We start from the raw sequence: 21,630 nt of genomic DNA on the forward strand, positions 1-21,630 counted from the left end.
ATAAAAAGTGAAGTAAGGGATGCAATATACCAAAGAAGCCCATTTATCTATGGAAAAAAATAGCATTATTATTTAAAAACATCACAAAATTGTATAGCAATATATTGGGAACATTTTACAAATGTGTATACCCAATTGTAAAGTGCTACGGAATTTGTTGGCACTATATAAATAAATGTTGATGATGATGATGATGATGTGTATACACTTGTATATGTTTAATATATGTAAATGTTATGTCCTTTAGCTGATGGAGGGGGTGTATACGACTTTGTGCTTGTGCAAAGACATTTGTTGAGAGTAGCTAAGCTGATAGACAAAGCAACCAGTTTGTAGCTGGTTGGTAACTAGCCAGTAAGCTACAATGTTGGTAAAAGGCTATGTCCTGCTAGGTTTAAAGAAATATTGTGTCTAGAGGTTAAAATATATAAAATCAGCTACAATAACATTCATACATTTTAAAAAGCACATGAAAATAACTACTTTCGCAAAAACACGCTCTGTTATCTAAACCAGTAAATCTAGTAAAAAAAATATACAGATTCTCTGTGACTATTATCTTATGTAATTTCTTATTACTCATTTTTTTTATTTGTCTTCTGTCAATGTTTTCAAACTTTTAACGCATATTCTCAATCAGAAATAATGTTTAACTAATTTATATTCTCTCACACGTGCTTATAATTCTAGGGGAGTCCAGGCCCAACTGGCACACCTGGCGATGTGGGACCCCCTGGGCTACAAGGAATGCCTGGAGAAAGAGGCATAGCTGGAACACCAGGTCCAAAAGGTGATAGAGTAAGTATGTTTCTGCGTTTCCTTGTTTTTTGTGTGTTTTTTTTCTTTTTTGGGAGACTAATGTTAATGTCCTTTACTACAGGGAGGTATTGGTGAAAAAGGTTCTGAAGGTACAGCTGGCAATGATGGTGCAAGAGTAAGTAGGTTTCTGTCTTGTTTGTAGAAATGTGTGTATCCTTGCAAAAGAGGGAATGCCATCCCATGTAGATGATCTTTTCATGTCACATAGGGAGGCATGCTCCACCCTGGTAACACATTTGGCCTTCCTTACTTCTGTGGTAGCACCTCCCCCCCTTACCTCATAATAACACATTTTCTCCTCTCACCTCCGTAGTATCACATGTCCCCACTCCTTTAGCAACACATTCTCCTGAACAGTTTACACATTTGCACCTTAGTCTTTCCCATGAGTCTTCCAGCAAATCAAAATGAAGCTCATTTAGACCGCTATTTACTATCAATCGGTAATAACTCTAAGTTTTTAATTAAATCTATGGCTGTGATAAATCTATTGCTGAAGCTTAGCAATAAAATGTCATCAGGGCAGATGAGTAACACTCAGCTTCCCAATGACACTAGCTAGCAGCAGTTAGAGGAGTCTTATCGCTTCATCAGTTAGTCCTGCATGCAACAGCATATATGAGTCCTTGCTTTGCACATGTGCAGTGGAACTGGAAACTAAAAAAAGTAACTAAAACATATTTATAAAATGATTAAAAATGTTTAAACAATAGAAAATGATTAATAATGATTGCTGCTATTTAGCACTGAAAATCTTATTTATTTAATTAATCTAAGCATTTTTTCATGTAATATCTTCAGCTAAAGTCAGTGATATGAAAATTGCAGCAGTACCAGTACCACCACAATCCTTCTTAAAAAGGCTTCCTCATACAGATAGCTGGCAGCAGAGCCGTAAATAAGAATTCTAGCGCCTGGGGCGAGAAAGAGAAATGCTGCCCCCTAGCTGCCCCTGTCGCACAGCCCTAGTTACGGCCCTGGCTGGCAGTATATCCTTGATAGATTGAGAGAACCACTATTGACTTCGAAAGCACCCATTCATAAATAGGCCTTTTATTGTGATTTGCTGCCAGAATAACCTCACTGACGATTGTCAGGTCTCACTGTGTCTGAGAGAGTGGTTCCCTATAGCCACAGTGAGAGTGTGAGTCAGACTGGTAAAAGTAAAGGAATTATGCTTACATTGGAATCATTAAAGATTGGATTTACAGTACATGTAATATAATATCATTTATGTTTATCTGTACATATTGAGTTTTACAAACCCTGTGTGTTGGTACATATTTGCACAAAACCATATAGATCAATTAGTAATTATCTTTAATCTATCTAGTGCATGTTAGACAATTAAAACAAATGTATGCAGCTGAATGCAAGATTAGTAAATACACCTCAGTGGAAACAAAATCTTTGCTTTTAGTGTGTTTTAATAAATTCATGTTGACAATAATATGCATTATAATTGTGTTTTGTACATTAAATAAATTGGATATGTTTTTTTCGTTCCTGTAGGGTCTTCCAGGACCACTCGGTCCGGCTGGTTCAGCAGGTCCAGCAGGTGAAAAGGTAAATAAGTGATTTCACATTAATTTATTTTATGTTTTATTCTAAACCTAACACACAATCACTAATTGTGATTTCTTCTAGGGTGAGCCAGGTCCAAGGGGCGTAATGGGTCCTTTTGGTTCACGTGGAAGTCCTGTAAGTAAAATATTTCTAGGATTAGTTTCATTACTATTAAAAGTAATAAGCAAGCACTTTATCCCTATCAACATAAAATTGTGACACATAAGTACTTAATAACCCCAATTTAGCACTGCCTTTTTTATTTTTTAATTTTTTTTTTTTTAAAATTCAATTTTACCTAATGCACATGATTATACTGTATGACATACGAACTCTCTTTTACAATAAATAAACTTTGGCTAAAATTTTAATGAGGACTCTTACTTTTTTAAACAAATTATAACAAATTGATTTTGATTTTGGTTGGCTTTGTATCATTCATTGCTTATCTCTTATTTTATAAAATTTTATCTGAAGTTAATAACTATAACACTAATTAAGTAATAATCTTTCATTGTACCGTGGAACATGTTAGTACTATCTAAATAAAATAATTCATTTTTTGGCATTTATATATCTGAAATATTCATGAGAACAATTGTATTACTAGTCTCTCATTTTCTTTTTATTTCTGTTTACACAAATCTTCCTTAGTATTAAACATTTCAGATAATAGGCACAGTCCTGTTCAGGAAAAAGGTGCTCCACCCATTGTTGCTTCACTCCCTCATCACTTGCTCAAAATATTCATAGCTGACTTTGTTTACTTTTCATTTTTGCAGTTTTAGAGCGGACTTCTTGTAGAAACTAGATGCAAACTTGTCCCCCTAGTATAGTTATTGTTGCACATCATTATGGAATGGTTCATGTTTTTATGTTTTAAACCATGTATGCAGGCAGTTTTGTCTATTTGTCCCCAAGTTAGATTATAGACATATTTGTCAAAAATGGGAAAAAATACAAATAACATAATTGCTCACATTTATAGAACTGCTCTTAAAGCATTTCATTTATTTTACTGTTGATTATGATTATTAATACCAATTTTATGTTTTTCAGGGTTCTAGAGGTGAAAATGGACCTACGGGCCCTGTTGGATTTGCTGGTCCACCAGTATGTATTCAGTGTTTATGGTGTTCACATTTACTGTAGAATAAGTGTAAACACAATAATGTAAACATTTATGTTGTAAATTTACTATTGTCCAGTTTTGTGTGTGGTTTTAAAACTGCCAGACAGTGCTTGTGGTTTTCAGCCCAAGTTACAAACTTTACTGTCTTGTGTTTTGGAGGCTGAAACCTTAAACTACATGTTATATTGTATTTATTTAAATCTAAGTTATCACTTAACATTCTGCAAGAGAGTTTATTTATGGTATGTTATGGTATGTGTTGATAATAAATGTAACCAAACCATTAATTTGTGACATGCACATTTTTGTAGGGACCTGATGGACAACCTGGTGTGAAAGGAGAACCTGGAGAGCCTGGTCAAAAGGGTGATGCTGGATCTCCTGGACCACAAGGTCTTTCTGGATCTCCTGGTCCACATGTAAGTATTAAAGAGACAGATATAAATGGATCAAATAGTATTGTAGCAATTCCTATTTCTTCCAATCTGATATTCATTAAACTTAATGAATAAAAGTGTTTATACTTCTACTTGCTTCATTTCAGCAAACCTCAATTAAAGATTAATGGTATAGAGTAGATTTATCAAACCTTCTAAAAAAATGTAAAAGTAAAGGTGTTGCCCATAGCAACCAATCCGAGTCTAGCTATCATTTTCTAGAATATATTAGATAAATGATAGCTAGAATCTGCTAAGGGCAACACCTCAACGTTTCCTTATTAGAAGATATCATAAATTCATCCCTATGTCTCAACAAGTGTATTGACTACACAGTTGTCACCTTTGTATTTCACTCATTGTTATTGTGAAATATTCTCACCAAAGTATGAAATAGGCTATAATGTCAAAATATTGTATTTTTACATACTGCATTGTAATTTCATGACAAAAAAGATTTACACCATTGTAAACAGCCAAATAAACATATAGGGCCTGAGTCACTAAGGAGAGCAAAGCAAAAAAAAAAGACGCAAATTTGCACCTTGACAAAACCATGTTGCATTGGAGGGGGAGGTAAATTTAAAATGTGGGAATAGATTTATAGTTTGGATTTGGCATGTCCTAGAGAAAATTTAAATTTCAGTGTAAAAATAAAGCTAGCAAGTATTTGTGAGCTACATGAAAAAGCAGCCAGCATTTTCCTTATGTGCAAAATAATAATCTAAGTTACACCCCTTGCATTGTACCATGGATTAAATTTGCTCCTTTTTTGCTTTGCTCTCCTCTCCTTAATGACTCAGGCCCACAGAGTATAGGAAATCTGGATAAAGCCTTAGTTGAAGTAATGACATCCGTTTAAGAAGAGTTGGCAGTTCAAAGATGGTTCTATCTTTCTAAATATATGCATTTCAATGATACCATTGTGTAAAATTGTTGTTATAGGGACCTCATGGTGTGCCTGGACTTAAGGGTGGCAGAGGAACCCAAGGTCCCCCGGTAAGTATATATATATATATATATATATATATATATATATATATATATATATATATATATATATATATATTCATGTATTTATTTTTTAATTTCATTGTGCTGGAATATTCATACCTATGGTAATTACATTTTGTTTTCAGGGAGCAACAGGGTTCCCTGGATCTGCTGGCAGAGTTGGACCTCCTGGTTCTGCTGTAAGTAAACCCTAAAACCCTAAACAAGTTTTAAACATTTTCAGTCTGTGATTATGAAGTAGAACTGTAAGTTGCATATGCTATTAAAATGATACTTTTTCATAATATATCAGAGATTTATGGGGACTTAATTTTAGACTATGGTTATCCAAAAGATAAATATTCTGATTTTTATTTGTAAATACACCCCTTCGTGTCATAAGGTTAGTTATAATGCTATATGTTGTGGTGGAGATAAATATATTTTAGGCCTCCCAAGAGTGTTGAGCCCAGTAGTGTTCACATGCCCTTCCTACAGTTTGATATCTCTTTTATTTTAATAGGGAGCTGTAGGTCCTGCTGGCCCTATTGGCGAACCAGGCAAAGATGGTCCACCAGGCCTTCGTGGTGAGCCTGGGGCACATGGTAGAATTGGAGACAGAGGACCTGCTGGCCCCGTTGGAGGTCCGGGAGATAAAGGAGATGCTGGAGATGATGGACAGCCGGTAATATAGTAACTGAATAGTGAAAGATTTTCAATATTCTTAGTGCCGCATTAACCTTAATTTGGTGTCAGAGGATAGTAGGTTGCTCATTTGCTAATGTTTACCTTAAGTTGATTAATTAGTTACTTTATTTGATATTATTTATGTAAGGAAGGAAAAAAACAGGTTACCTTACAATTAACAGTTATTACTAGATTTCTGAAAAATTATAAGTGTGAAATGCAATTGTACCAATAGTAACATTCTTTAGTTTAATGCATTCTCCCTATGGAAAGGTTAATTTATGTAATACAACTAACAGATTATATTCATTGAGTATCTCTATTTCTAAGCTAAGTAGTGTGACAGTAGTGCAACAGGCAATTCCCTAGTTAAAAAGTTAAAAACTTGCTGATAGTAAAATTCATTCTTATAGAATATGGAACACTTGCATTATAATAATTGACTTAGGAATATTTAATTATTGTAGTGAGTTTCTTTGAACTAAATATAAACAAATATATATTTATTCATATTGTTTAGGGTCCTGATGGCCCACCAGGTCCAGCTGGAACAACTGGCCAAAGAGGCATAGTTGGTATGCCTGGTCAAAGAGGAGAAAGAGGCATGCCAGGACTTCCAGGACCAGCTGTAAGTATTTTAATAATAGATTTTAGTAAAATGTAGAAAGCATCGGTTTCATGATTTACAAAAAAATATATATTTTGATTCATGTAAAAATAGAGGATGGCACCAGAGATGTCACTTAAACAATCCTGATGTGATTACTCTGCTAGAACTATAGGATTTCTGGCAGAGAGCTATACAGCTTTCTGCTAAAATACGCTATATATAAACTATATATATATATATATATATATATATATATATATATATATATATATATATATATATATATATATATATATATATATATATGTTAACCCATGTATGATACTCATGCATTCTAGTCAAATCAAGCTACTTAAGGTCTTAAAAATGTTCTTGTCATGCATTTGGGCCTAGCCAAGCGCCCTTTTTAATGTGTGTTCATGAGGTAAAATTACCTCACGAAAATGAGTTTGACCCCTCAACTCATAAATTTAGCCTTTACTACCCCTCCCATGGGGGGAAGGGGGGATGATGGAAGTTAACTGACTTCACTTTTCAATTTTTTTTGTCAAATAATGTCAGTATACCAAATTTCAGGTCAATTGGATGAGACCTTTCTGAGAAAATAGTTTTTTCCACACACTAACACACGCCGCTACACATGTGTGTTCATGAGGTAAAATTACCTCACGAAAATGAGTTTAAGCCCTCAACTCATAAATGTAGCCTTTACTACCCCTCCCACGGGGGGAAGGGGGGATGATGGAAGTTAACTGACTTCACTATTCTAATTTGTTTGTCAAATAATGTCAGTATACCAAATTTCAGGTCAATTGGATGAGTCCTTTGAGAAAATAGTTTTTTCCACACACACACACACACTAACACATGCCGCTAGGCTTTTACTTTTATATATTGGATAATGCTAAGAATTTAGTAGGTCAGTGTATAACTCTGCCCAGCAGGTGGCGCTGCAGCTTGTTTTTTTTTCTTCACACAGACTAACACACGCCGCTAGGCTTATATATATTATATATATATATATATATATATATATATATATATATATATATATATATATATAAATTCGAGCAGCTGTCTGGTTGGGGAGCATCTCAATTTATAGGTATAACGAAAAAAGGGACTGCGCTGAAGAATTTTATATATAAATTAAAATGTAAATAATTTAAAAAAGATTCAATGGGCATAAGCACATATATTTAAACAAGAAACAGAAGCATAAAATAATTTTTCTTTGTCTTCCTTTGGAGGACACCGGGGACATTGGGGTATAGAGTAGGACAGGGCGAACAGGCACTTTAACTTCTGTTAATTAAGCCTTAGCTCCTCCCCCTCTATACCCCACCTCCTGTCCAGCCTCAGTTTAGTTTAAGTGCCCGGCGAACGGGCTGTGTCTGGGCTGATTAGCAGCCATTTCTGCTATTTCTATTAAGAAATAGGTTACTTCTTATTATTTTTTTTGTCCTAGACAGCCGCTGCTCAATGAGCTAAGATGTGGCTGTCAATCTCCGCTTCCCTGCACTTGCTGGCTGTCGGCTCTGTTGTTAGAAGCCGCATCGGCAGGCCAGTGCAGGGGGTTCCCCCTGCGGCCTCCAGTTTTCTATTTCTGGGCTCCGGCGGCTGATAGGACTAGTGGCCGTGGGTGACAAGGCGCAGGGGTTTGTAGTGTGCAGCACGGACGGCTTAGCACTGTCTGGAGGGGGGGATCGGAGGTGCTCTGAGAGGTGCCTCTGTTGCCAGCCTTCCCTCCCAACATTTTAATGCCCTCCTAGGAGCCGGACACAGTCGCCGCAGGTTGTGTCCGTCCTCCTGATCTGATAGCCAGATAGACTGCAGACACTGCGTGAGGAGGGATGGCACCAGGTAAGTGAAACCCTCTCCCAGCACAGTGGGAGAGGGGTTGAAAATCGCAGTTTGTCCCTGAGCAGGCTGCTTCTTACTGGAAGCAGTCATTTTATAAAGCAAAAAAAAAAAAAAAAGGGATTCTATTTTTAGCTAAGGAGACTGGGTCAGGCTAGGGTCACTAAGATAGTGAGCCCTGCTAGGCACTGAATTGGTTGAAAAGGTTATCCTGTCCAACACTTGCCAATACAGTGCTGGGCCCTGGGGGAGTGGTGTTTCTTCTATTACACTTCCTCCATGGTGGTCTCTCACTAATTTGTGTGCAGACACCAGAATAGACAGCCATTTAATAGCTCCAGCTTCTTCCCTTTTCTGTCCTGAGTTCTGATAAGGTAAAAGGTTTGGGGGTTGTTATTTTCAAAAGTTTGTTCTTTTTACTCTGTGGGGCTTTATTGGCTGTATTGCAGGCTCACTTTCTGTTCAGTTTTTTGTGCTGCTTGTCATTTATATTGTGGTTTGTTACACTGTTTAATTCACTGGGTTTTTTTTGTGTTTTGTCCCATCTGTAAACATGTCAGATAGGGGAAAAACCATGCCTTTTAAAGCTGGTGTTACATCAATGTTGAGTTCCACCTGGGCTGTTTGTCACATTAAGTTACCATCAGGTCAGTCAGGCACGCAGGCTCTGTGCGCAGCCTGCTGGCTTTCAAAGAGCATACCATGTAAAACAGCAGCTGCTGCTTTACATACGGCTACACATGCCTGGGTTCGGTCTCTCTTCAAATACGGTGGCTGAACTTGCTCAGTTGGTGCGGGAACAGGCTGTGGCCGCTCCATCTTCTTATTCTGCTTGTACTGTAGCGAATAACATGGGTTCTAATTCGCTAAGTCAAGGTTTGTCTGTTTCTCCCTGGCGGGGTCTGTACAGCCTGCTTAGGTACAGGGACTTGCATCCTCTGTACAGGGTTTGGTTTAGGTTTCTTCTTCTTTAGAGAGGATGTTACAATCTGAGGCACCATCTTCCTCACGTAAGCATAGGAAGATGACGCCATAACTTCAGGAAAATAAGTCAGATTTTGACTGTAGTTCCCAGAATGAAGGTAATTTAATGGTGAATTCTCACATGAATGCTCCTTTGGTGGTGGAGGAGATTCATTCCGATCGCCAGAGTGTGTAGAAATTAATATAAGCTGTGTGTCAAGGTACTTCACTTTCCTAAGTAAGAGGTTCCTCATGTTGCACAGGATTCTCTTTTTGTACGGGAAAAAAATAAAAAATAATAATAATTCTGTCTTTTGCCTGGCTTCTTCCCTATTGGAAGATTTGTTGTCAGAGCCTAGGACTTCCCCAGATAGCAAGTTCCAAGTTTCTCGGTGACTGCAGTCAGGTTATTCTTTTCCTGCTGAAGTTTTTGCTAAATGGTAGGCGCTTCCACGTGTGGATTCCTGCAGTTACAAGGTTAGCCAAGGTAACTACTATTCCTTTTCCTAACAAAGCCACTCTTAAGGATGATACAGACCGTGAGGTTAAGGCCATCCTTAAGTTAATTTGCGTGGCAGCATGTGTCTCTTTGAGGCCATCTGCGTGGGTTAACAAAGCTGTAGAACGCTGGTCAAAACAGCGGTTTCAAGGTTTGTTGGCAGGCAGGCCGTCCTCTGAACTGCTTCCATTAGTGGAGCAAATTCAGAGGACGATAGATTATTTACGAGAGACAGCTACATAAGCGAGACTGATTGGTGCACGTATTTCTGCCTCTGCAGTTTCAGCTCGTTGTACTCTCTGCCTTAAGTCCTGGTAGATGGGGAGTCTGAAAAGGTTCTTGAGACCTTACCTTTTTTCGGGGGGTCTTTTGTTTGGACTTCAGCTTGACTCCATTATCAGTCAAGCTACAGGTGGAAAGGACACTTTTCTACCTGTTAATGCTGCCAAACAAAGATTATCCAAATTCCAGTCCTTTCAGTCCTCTGGAAGGTTTCGGGGTTAATATTCCTCAGGCCAATCTTCTATAGGCCAGTCATCCACCCCTAGGGGTGGTTTGCTGTGTGGGTGCCAGGTCTAGTCGGCTCGACGTCCAGCAGCGAAACCTGCAGACAAGCAGTCAGCATGACGGTCATTTTGCTCCTCCGCTGTTGCCATTGGTGTGAGCTTGTCTTTTCTTGTTCAGGGATCAGTGGTTGCAGTCTACCACCGATGTCTGGGCTCGGATGTAGTGGATTAAGGATGCAAGATAGATCTGCTCAATCTTTCTCCCAGACAGTTCTTTGTCATAGGGTTTCCCATTTGTCCATGAAAGTGACTGGCTTTACGAGAAACGATTCTATCCCTCCTTTATTTCGGAGTGATGATTCCGGTGCCAGATTCTCGAGGAGGTTTGGGTTGCTATTACAACCTTTTTCTCGTTCTAAAACCAAAGGGCTTATTCAGACCAATTCTGATTCTGAAATCTTTCAACACCCAGGTCACAGTGCCCAGTTTCAAGATCAAGTCTTTGAGCTCGGTCATTCACGTCATGGATCAAGGAAGATTCATGGAAGATTCTAGACATTAAAAATGCCTATCTTCATGTACCTGTCTAGAGGGGTCATCAGTCCCTTTTGAGGTTTGCGGTTCGGTCAGAGCACTAACAATTTCAGGCTCTTCCCTTTGGTCTGGCCACGGCCCCACGTATCTTCACAGAGATCATGCGGGTCGTGGCTGCTCTGCTAAGGTCTAAGAGCAATACAATCATCCCTTGTCAGGACGATCTTCTTTTAATGGCAGAGTATCCAAAGGTGCTTTAGTCGACATATCCAAGTAGTAATCCAGACTCTACAGTCTCACAGTTGGATTCTCAACTTCAAAAAGTCCTAGTTGCTTTGGTGGTTACATAAACAGATTCTCGCCAGGGGACGCCATTTATCAATTTAAAATTGGACCTTAATCACAAAGGTTGCCAGCCTTCAAGATTAGAGGCCATCTGTCTTCATGCTCGGTTTCAGGGTTTTTTGTACTCAAAAGGAATCAAAGTTTCCAATCAATGTCTTGGAACTGTGAGCAGTCTTTCATGCTCTTATAAGCGCATAACACTTGCTGCAGGGAAGGCCAGTAAAGATTCATTTAGACCATGCCACATTAGTGGCATACCTCAATCATCAGGGTAGTAATAAAGGTCCTTTGGCCATGCGGAAATTGTCCCTTCATCCTAAGGTGGTTTCGTCTGTTGGTGGAATGGTGGAGTCACCCGAATGTCAACATGGTGGCATCTCGGATGAACCACAAGTTTCTCCTCTTATACTCCCGTACAAGAGATCCTATGGCTGTCACAGTAGATGCCATGTCTGTCTCTTGGAGGTATCTCTTAGTGTACCTTTTTCCACAGGTTGCCATGCTCCCAAGGGTGTTATAAAAGGGTAAAGAGAGAGGGGATTCCATTTCTTCTGATAGCGCCGGATTGGCCTCTGAGGGCCTGCTACACTGATGAGCTCGAACGTGGCGGTTGCCACTACGTCCAGATCTATTAACTCAATATCCCTTTTTGTCATCTAGGTTTCTACCATCTGGCTTTAACACTGTTGAAGCCATGATCCTAAGCACTAAGGGTTTGTTTTTAAACGTGTGGGGCAAACCATGCTTTGTGCTCGAAAACCAGCCTCTGCAAAGATTTAGCATCGAGTCTCGAAAACTTTTATTGACTGGTGTGAAAAGAAGGGATATCCTACTTCTTCTTTTGGCTTGGCCAGGTTACTTAGGTTCTTGCAGGACGGGTTGGATGCAAGTTTGCGCTTTAGTTCTCTTAAAGGTCAGGTGTCAGCTTTTTCGGTCTTCTTTCAAAGAAAACCTGCTGTCATTCCTTATGTGCAAACTTTCATTCAGGGCGTTCTCCATATACAACCTCCATATGTTCCTCTGGTACCCCCATTGGATTTGAATTTGATGTTGAATGCTTTACAGCATCCGCTTTTTGGACCTTTGAATACAGTGGAATTCAAATTGCTATCCTAGAAGACGGTTTTGCCCATTTCTACGGCACGCACAGTTTTCAGAGCTTGCTGCTTTATCTTGCATGTCTCCATTTCTTGTTTTTTTATAAAAATAGGGCAGTTCTTCAAAACTAGCCCTCTTTCCTTCCTACGGTAGTGTCTGGTTTTTATCTAAATCAACACATTGTCATTCTGGCCCTGATTGATTTATGTCTCAGGTTACCAATATTTCTATTCGTTTTCTCAATGTTGTCCGAGTTTTCCGAATTTTTGTGCAGAGGTCTCAGAAGATGCGCAACACTAACGATCTTTTGATTCTCTATCATGATCAAAAAATAGGCTGGCTAGCTTCTGAAGTAATTATTGCTAGGTGGATTATGGCTGTTATCCGTTGATCTTCTAGTAAAGCTGGGAAGCCTGTCCCAGATAATCTAAGCGTGCACTCTACAGGGTCTGTAAGTGCTTCCTGGGCGACCCGTCAGGGTGCCCAAGTGAACAGCTGTGTAAAGCGGCCACGTGGTCCTCTGTACACACATTCACTAACTTTTACAAGTTTAATGTGTTTGCATCCAAGGGTGCAAGTTTTAGAAGAAAAGTGCTTTGTACCATTTCTTCTGAGCATTCCCTCCCATAGGGCAGCTTTGGGATGTCCCCAATGTTCCCGGTGTCCCCCAAAGGAAGACAGAGAAAATGGGATTTTTATACTTACGTAAATTCCGTTTTTCTTAGCCCATTGGGGGACACCAGGCGCCCACCCTTAATGCTCTGGTTTCTCCTACTATTTGACATGTTGTCTGGTTGTTAAGAGTATGTTGTTTGTTAATTTTATGCTCTTTTCCGGTTTCTCTCTATCTCCGCTTTCTGTGGGCTTGGTTAAACATAAACTGAGGCTGGACAGGAGGTGGGGTATAGAGGGGGAGGAACTAGGGCTTAGTTAACAGAAGTTAAAGTGCCAGTTCGCCCTGTTCTACTTTATACTCCAATGTAAGGTTTGCCAAGAAAGAGATTTGATTACTTCAACCTAAGTTAAGGAAGAGATTGGTACAAATGTGATTATATAGGAACATATAGACTTATAATTGGGCAGTGTGAGTTATTCTCAGATAAAGGGAGAAAATTACTGTGCCAAACATGACAAAAATTAGATCATGATATAATTTCCAAGGACTGACAGAATTTAGCAATGACATTTAACTTGAAAATACTGATATGCATGAACATATGAATTGCTACTAACAAAAAAGCAAATTAGAAGCAATATTAATAGATGTAAAATAAATATAGTAATATCCACTTATCCAAAACTGGATAGGTAGATTTATAAAACTTTCTAAAAAGGAAAAGCTGAGGTGTTGCTCATTGCAACCAACCAGATTCTAGCTACTATTCATTATCCTTAAAACACCTTTTACATAACTTCAAAATTCTATATATAATATTAAATGTCTTCTCACAAGACTTTCCTTATTTTTAAAATTTTAAAAAATATATTTCAGAAACACAAAAAAATCACTTAACTAGGTAAATAAAAATGGATGGAAATAAATATGCAATTATTGATCAGTGTACATTAGCTCCTTATCATTTGATTGCTTATAAAAAACTTAATAGTTAAACACAATATAGTTTACTTGTAGATTACTCAGCTTGATTTTCTTATTTATAGTTAATATGTAGATTAGTTAGCTTAATTTCTTTATTAAATTGATAGAGCCAGATAGATTTCATCAGTTCATCTCCTACGTTGTACCTGTAGTATTATATTAAAAAGGTCCAATATTTCAAAGTCTTTACCCAAAACAATTCCCTCTGGTGCTTCACAAACAATACCAGAACTAAGATAGATGCTTTTGAAAAATGCAAAAACCATATATTGGAGAATGTTCACTTTGAAGAACATGGAAGAGAGACTAATGATCTCTTGCGCTCATCTAACCATAGGTTTCTTTAAAAATATATCTAGATAAATAAATAAACATATATATTTAGATTTATGTTTTAGTCTGGCCATCATATTTTCAAAGTCTGTTAATATTGAATGTTTTGCTCCTTAGGGATCCCCAGGAAAACTGGGTCCAACTGGCTCTACTGGTGATAAAGGCCCATCTGGTCCTATTGGTCTTCCTGGTGCTAATGGTCCTGTTGGTGAACCAGGTGCAGAGGTATATAAACTTTTTATGTTGAATTCTGTCAATTATTACATGACTGGTATCTTGATAGGAATTCCCTCCTTTCCATGAAAACGTCAGTTTTTTTTAGAATACATATTTTAGTAAAAAATATAAAACAATTTATTAAATTTGTATTTAATTGTCCCTTTCATTTACTTGACAGTTGATTTGGGAAATGTGTTTCACTGCTAGGAGCTAGCAAAATTGCTATATTTTGATTTGGCTTATTATCTGTATTTATTATTTGCATATTAAATGCCTGTAAAAAATGTGGATTTAATTTAAAGTAATTTTAAGTATGCATGAAGTATGTATGAATGAGATTATATGCTCCATACTTAAGCTATGTGCAGATTTTTAAAATCTGGAATTGTATGTGTAGCGGAGAGGTGTCTCCCAAGTTAGAGTTTTGGGGCAGCCAAACCAAGCATGGCCATGCCCAATGTTACTATGCCCCTAGTGAGACATGGCATGACTGTTTCCTGAATAACAAACCGTGAATGTTGTGAAGTATACTGCTCTGTTATGACACAGGAGCAGAGGATGTCAGCTGCTGCTCTTTGCTCTTGTTCCATACAAGGGAAGAAAGGAGGGAAAGGAGTAGAGCAACTGAAGAGGAATACCTGAGTAGGCATGCACCGTGATGTATACAGGGATTACCATGTAGCTACTTGGATGCAAAACTAAAATGCTGTATATTGAGTTGTAAGTGAGGCCCATTGTCTGACTTGCTCTAGAAGGAACAGAGTTAATTTATGAGTGGTTGATATAGGCCATTGCACATTTGCATGTTGTTTAGTAAATTGCTCCAACTTGTTTTCTAAAAACTTTCCTTATGGCTGAATTTTGAAAAACAAATGTATGTATGAAAGAGAAAAGATAAATTCCATTATGAAATTACCAATATTAGAACAATGCATTAAATATTAACTAATGTCAGTAATTTTAAGCAGTTGTTGCTGTTGTAAAATGTGGTGTCAAGCACTTAAGGTTACTTTTCTGGGTGGAAGGGTGAAACTGGGGACTCTGTAGGTGGTTGTGAGGATGACACTAATTCCTTGAGGTGGGAATGATTGTATGGTATTTTGGAGTATAGCTGGCCTAATCATCATTAAGTCCTCTGTTAAAAAGAATTAAAATAACCTGCTAAAAATAAAAATAATGTTGCTTAATTAGGAAATTCACTTTGGTCAATTTCCCTCCTCTGTATTTGAGGAGGACAGATGAAGCAGTCAAATTCCTGGTCATAAAGGCAGTTCAGTAAAGCAGGAAGGCCCGGTTTCTGTCAGTTTTTCATACAAAATTGGTTTGTGCATATGTGTGATAAGAGCAACTAACAAATCTGATTTAAAATATCTGGAATATCATGCACATTTTCCAAAATTTGACAGAATTGGTCTGCCAGCTTCATACACAGACTGACTTGCTTGGTGGATGTGGTCTGTTGAGAGAACACCGTTATTAATAATATGCAAATGCATTGTTAAACTTTTAGATTGGCCACTTCTTAATAAGAATATAGTCATGACTGTGAGTTTTGTCAGCATACAACAGTCTCCTAATGCGTAATAATGATGTGACCTTTTTGAAGTAGAGGTTAGTGTTCAGTTTTCTCTAAAGGTGGCCATACAAGTTGCTGATTAAAACTAAATTAGTACAAAATCAAGCCATGTGTGTGCCTCCACTGAACATCAAAGATGGCTGACAGCAGTTAAAATATCTAGGCTTTTCCATCTTTTGCAAACTGAAAATTTCTGCCAGGTGGTGACTGCAGTTGCTATGAGTATGTGGTTAATGTCTGACTACACTAATGTAGCCCCATAGATCAGACATCATGTCTTCTATAGAGATAATTTGGCATATAAGTACTCAAGGTACCAAGGTACAATATTTTGGGCTAAATACTTCCTATCCTGCCAACCCAGTTCTCACAATGTTTTTGCAGTTTTACATAATTCAATTTTACCATTACGTTACCATTACGTTACTGTGATACTTTTTCACACATAGTCAACCACTGATCAAGAGTTTTCAATAGCTATCAACTTATTTAGGCCTCAAGGTTTGAGTTCGGTAGCATACCAATTTGTAATTATTTTTGGTTATATTGTTGTGACTAATAAGCTAATTAGAACTTGTTTTTTTCTAGGGAACTCCAGGCAATGATGGTGCTCCTGGACGTGATGGAGCTCTAGGAAAACGCGTATGTGGATTTTTTTATTCTGTCAATAATTTAATTCTACGTTGTGCTAACTAGAGACTATATTTTTATGCACTTACATGACAAGTATTTTGTTTTAAGGTGTTCACAAATACTGTTCCATGATTACCAATTAGGTTATATATGACATTATTTTGTTTGCTAGCTGAATTAGTTTGTTGCTGACAGCTAATCAAATTGATCTAAACTAACCAAATTGCTGAATTGCACTCAGGTAAGGAGTAAAATTGGCAAAAACCAAGTGCTCCAGGTCTGCCAGAGCCAAATAATAGCAGTAAGGTGTATCACTATTTGTACCTGTGAATCATTCATTGCCAAATAGACATCATCACCAGTTATTTATATAGTGCCACTAATTCCGCATCGCTGTACAGAGAACTCAGCCACTGCCCCATTGGAGCTTACAGTCTAAATTCCCTAACATACACACACACACACACACACACAGACCAAGGGAGACTAGGGACAATTTAATAGCAGCCAATTAACCTACTAGTATGTTTTTGGATCATATTACTTGACCACTTGTTTCAGTTAATAATACCAATACTCAAACCAAGTATGCAAGGGAGTGATACTTTTCATTCACATATTTTTATTTCCTCATCATTTTATTTTTATTTGATGAGTCTGATTTTTCTTTACATGCTTCTAAATTCACTGAGGTAAATAGCAGTAGTGGTAAATACTTGGATTTTCCTAGAAAAAAGGGGCGCACTAAGAAAAACTAGAAACAGATGTAACATTAAAATGTAGGAGCAATCAATTAGGTAGATATAATGTATATCCCATGTACTATGCTTATTGTTTATTAATGTTTATTACTATTGTTATCGTAGATTTTTAAGGCATCCAGTGCTCCACACTACCATACAGTAGAACACACAGGACATACATAATACAGGGACATACAAGGCAAACAAAATAAATGCAGACTATAAAACAAAGGGTATGGAGGACCCTGCTCATTAGAGAACTTACATTCTAAGGGGAAGAGGGCACAACTGAAACAAGAGGCGCAAGTAGGGCTCAGAGTGGAGATTGTGAAACTCGTGAAGGTGCATTAGTGTGAATAGCATTATCGGGGATAAGGTAAGCTCTAAAAAAAAGAGATGGGTTTTCAGAGAGTGTATAAAGATTTGAAAGCTGTGGGAAAGTCTGATTGGACATAGTAGGGAATTTCATAAGCGGGGAAATTCTAGTAGGCGGGAGTGAAAGGTGGTTACCACAGACGAGACAAGATGCAGGTCAGAGCTAGATAAAGGAGGGAGGGAGATTATTTTGATTTGAGATGTATGAAGGGGTGGTATTGTTTAGGGCTTTGTAGGTAAGTGTAAGTAGCTTGAATAGGATTCTGGAGGACACAAGAAGCAAGTATAGGGATTTGCAAGTTGGTGCAGCAGATGTGGAGCAGTGCGAGAGGATGATCAGTCTCACAGCAGCATTTAGGATGGATTGAAGTGTGAATACATGGGTGTCGGGAACGGCAGATAACAGAAAGTTGCAGTAGTCAAGATGGGAGTAAGAAAAGGGCATATTCTGGCAATGTTTTTAAGGTGGAGTTGATAGGATTTGGAGTCAGGATGTGGGGAATAAAGCAGAGGGCAGAGTCAAGTGTGACATGAAGGCAGAGGGCTTGGGAGACTGAGAAAATTGTGGTGCTATTGACAGTTAGGGAGATATGAGGTCAGGTGGTGACTCTGGCAGGAGGGAAGATAATAATCTCTGGTTTGGACATGCTGAGCTATAGGTAATGTTGGGACATCCATGTGGAGATAGCAGAAGTACAGTTGATTTCACAATATAGTACAGAAGGAGAGAGGTCAATGGCAGAAATAGATTTGTGTATCAACAATGTAGAGGTGATACTGGAGGCCGAGTGTGCAAATTAATGCCCTAAGTGAAGAGGTGTACAATGAAAAAAGTAAAGGGCCAAGTACAGTCTTGTGGGGCCCCAATAGATAGGGGTATGGAGGGTTGGATTTGCCAGAGGTAGAAACACTAAAGAAGTGGTTTGATAGGTAGGAAGTGAAACATAAATGAACTGTGTCACAAGAGCCAATGGAGTGAAGGGTGTGTAGAAGAAGAGGGTGATCAACAGTGTCAAAAGCAGCAGACAGTTTCAGGAGAAGAAGTATGAAGAAATGACCCTTTCAAAAAGTAGATCATTGATTACTTTTGTGAGAGCAGTTTCAGTGGAGTGTTGGGGGTAGAAGCCTCATTGCAGAGAGTAAAGAAAGGAGTGAGAGGAGAAAAAGGGAGACAGGCATTTGTGCTCTATTCGCTCAAGTAGTTTGGAGGCAAAGGAAAGGAGACAATAAGGGCAGTAGTTGGAGAGAGTGGCCAGTAGAGAGAGACAGGTTAAAGAGGTGAGCATGCAGTAGAAGAGAGGGAGTGGAGAAGTTGGGAAGAAATAAGGTCGAGGGCACAGTTTGTAGGGAGAGATGATGAGATAAGTGCAGAGACTTTGTCTTTAGGTACTTGAAAGGATGTATTAAGGGTCGTTTGGGGAGTGTAGGTGAAGAAGGGGAGAGTGGGTGGAGTGTGTGGAATTTGGCAAGTGAAATATCTTGTAGCATGGTGTCGATTTTGACTTTGAAATAGGTGGCAAAATCATGGGCAGAACGGGAGCAAAGGGGGAGCAGGTGCAGGTGAGCAGAGAAGTGAGTTGAAAGTTTCAGAGAGGCAACGTGGGTTAGAAGACTGGGTGGATATTAGAGAATTGATGGAAGTTAGTTTGGCAATTGAAAGGGCAGTTCTGTAGGAGGAAATCGGGATAGGATAGAGATTTCATTCAGTGGTGCTCTACAGTGCGGGAGCACTTTTGCAGGTAGCGGGTCTGTTTGGTGTGCCATGGTTGGGGTAAAGAGTATTTAGGTGTTGTTGTGTATGTGTGGATTTGGGTGCAGGGGGGAAAACATGAGGTAAGGTGATACTGAAGGGAAGGAGATTGGTCAGAGAGTGGGAAAGCTAAGTTGGAGAAACTGGAGATGGAGCAGTAGCGGGAGAAGACAAGGTCAAAAGAGTGTCTGTCACAGTGGGTGGGAGATGAGGCCCACTGGAAGAGACCAAAGAAGGAAGTAAGAGAAAGAAGTTTAGTGGCAGAATAGACAGTGGGATTATCAATAGGAATGTTGAAATCGCCTAGTATAAGAGTAGGCAGGTTAGATGATAGGAAATATGTGAGCCAGGCTGAGAAATTGTCAAGTCATTTGGGAATCTGGACCTGGGGGGCGATATACGACAGCATTATGAAGGTGGGGAGGATAATATAGGTGGACAATGTGGACTTCAAAGGAAGGGAATCAGAGGGAGGGTTCAGAGGGTATGACTTGGAAGGTGCACCTTGTCTTTTTCCAGATCAGGCTGAGGGAGAGTCTCTCATAAAAGAGAGCTGCAGGGGATTTAGTGTCAGAGGAGGTGAGCCAAGTTTCTGTAATGGCAAGGAGTTTGATGATAGATGATTATTAGGTGGCTATGATGATACTATGCCGGACCCACTTCTAGAGTTCACTGATGCAAGTTTGTTAGAAAACATATCTGGCATTCCATAGTGCACAGGAGAAAGGAAGAGACGGTACAGGAGATATGTGGATAAGATTTGCGGGATTGTAAGTATAGGGTGGATAGAAAGGTTTGGGGTGAAGCAAGTTTATTTAAACACATTGGACCTGATTCATTAAGGAAAGGAAAGTAAAAAAAAATATAAACTTGAACCTTAACAAAACCATGTTACATTGGAGGGAGAGGTAAATTTAAAATGTGATGATAAACTTATAGTTGGTATAAGGCATGTCCTTTAAATTTCAGTGGAAGCATAAAGCTATCAAGTATTTGTGTGCTACATGAAAAAAACAGCCAGTTTTTATCTTATGTGCAAAATAATAAACTAATTTGCACCCCTTGCATTGTATTATGGTTTTGTCCAAGAGAAAACTTTCTAATTTTTTTGCCTTACTTTCCCTAACAAAGTATTCAGTTAATCCCATTACTAGGTTTTGTTGTCAAGAGAAATCGCATCAGTTTATTTAGCTTTGTAACAAATTCACATATGTTTGTAGGATATTGAAATTATTATTTTTTTGTACCATTCCAGGGAGATCGTGGAGATCCTGGGCCTGAAGGTCTTGCTGGGTCTCAAGGTGGTCCAGGAACACCAGGACCAATAGGTGCACCAGGAGAAGCTGGACAAAGAGGTGAACCAGTAAGTTATTTTATATGACTCTTAATATGTATTAAAAAAAGAGTATGTTTTTTGTTTTTTTTTATCGTACAACTGATGGAAGTATTTAGGTGTTTGTTTACTAAGGTGGTTACAATGCAATAATTTAAAATATATCAAGATTGTATGCATTTCAAAACATTATTGTAGCTTACAAGTAACTTAAAAATACTTTGCCTTTTTCTATAAAAACTTTTTCCTTTTTTTGCAAGAAATCCAGATGTTTTGGTCTTTGTATGAAGAACTATATCTACATAACTTAATTTCTTATAGAGTACCATTATTGTTTTGTCCATAAGCATTTAAATAGTTAACTTCTATTCTTTTTCTTAGGGTTCCCGTGGCCCTATGGGTCCATCAGGAAGAGCTGGGAAAAGAGGTTTTCAAGTAGGTTCATGTTTATTCTCAACTTCCCCATGAAATATATTAGTTAATTCATACTGCATAGTGCAAGGATTTCATTGTGATGTAATTTACTAGGGTCCACAAGGTCCACGTGGAGATAAAGGAGACAATGGTGAACGTGGAGAAAGAGGACAAAAGGGACACAGAGGTTTCACTGGTTTGCAAGGTCTTCCGGGTCCTCCTGTAAGTATTAGGCTTAAAAATAATTTAATAGGAAATAGAAGTCATCTTGGAGTTCCTTCATCTATATTCCTCTGCCTGCTGCCTTGCACTTTCATATGGTCACAAAATTCACCATTGATTTCTAATAGCCTTATATTTCACAGTGCGACGGGTATAATATATATAAATTACTATATTGATTCATTACTAAATATACCTGCAAAATATATGACTTATTTTGACTTTATTTGTAAGTAATTTCATGTAAAATAAAAATGCGAGTAATTTTACACCATTCTACTTACATATTTAGATGACTATATCCATATATTTTTATATTCTAACTTACATCCATTATTTCTGTAATCTCAGCATTTGATCAACTATTTTCTATTTTTTTTGTG

At 38.2% G+C, this 21,630-nt stretch overlaps 1 protein-coding gene across 1 annotated transcript in view; it reads left to right on the forward strand.

Annotated features, from left to right (window-relative positions):
* The window catches only part of COL5A2 (collagen type V alpha 2 chain), a 202,240-nt gene that overhangs the window by 157,361 nt on the left and 23,249 nt on the right, over positions 1-21,630 (forward strand). The window contains exons 34-48 of the mRNA XM_075180052.1: positions 691-798; positions 881-934; positions 2,332-2,385; positions 2,467-2,520; positions 3,445-3,498; positions 3,829-3,936; positions 4,900-4,953; positions 5,094-5,147; positions 5,471-5,632; positions 6,155-6,262; positions 14,100-14,207; positions 16,366-16,419; positions 20,534-20,641; positions 20,993-21,046; positions 21,140-21,247. Of these exons, the coding sequence (XP_075036153.1) occupies positions 691-798; positions 881-934; positions 2,332-2,385; positions 2,467-2,520; positions 3,445-3,498; positions 3,829-3,936; positions 4,900-4,953; positions 5,094-5,147; positions 5,471-5,632; positions 6,155-6,262; positions 14,100-14,207; positions 16,366-16,419; positions 20,534-20,641; positions 20,993-21,046; positions 21,140-21,247 (1,242 nt within the window). The remainder of the gene's footprint in view (positions 1-690; positions 799-880; positions 935-2,331; positions 2,386-2,466; positions 2,521-3,444; positions 3,499-3,828; positions 3,937-4,899; positions 4,954-5,093; positions 5,148-5,470; positions 5,633-6,154; positions 6,263-14,099; positions 14,208-16,365; positions 16,420-20,533; positions 20,642-20,992; positions 21,047-21,139; positions 21,248-21,630) is intronic.

Source organism: Mixophyes fleayi, chromosome 7, assembly GCF_038048845.1.
Source record: "Mixophyes fleayi isolate aMixFle1 chromosome 7, aMixFle1.hap1, whole genome shotgun sequence".
Lineage (NCBI taxonomy): Eukaryota > Metazoa > Chordata > Amphibia > Anura > Limnodynastidae > Mixophyes > Mixophyes fleayi.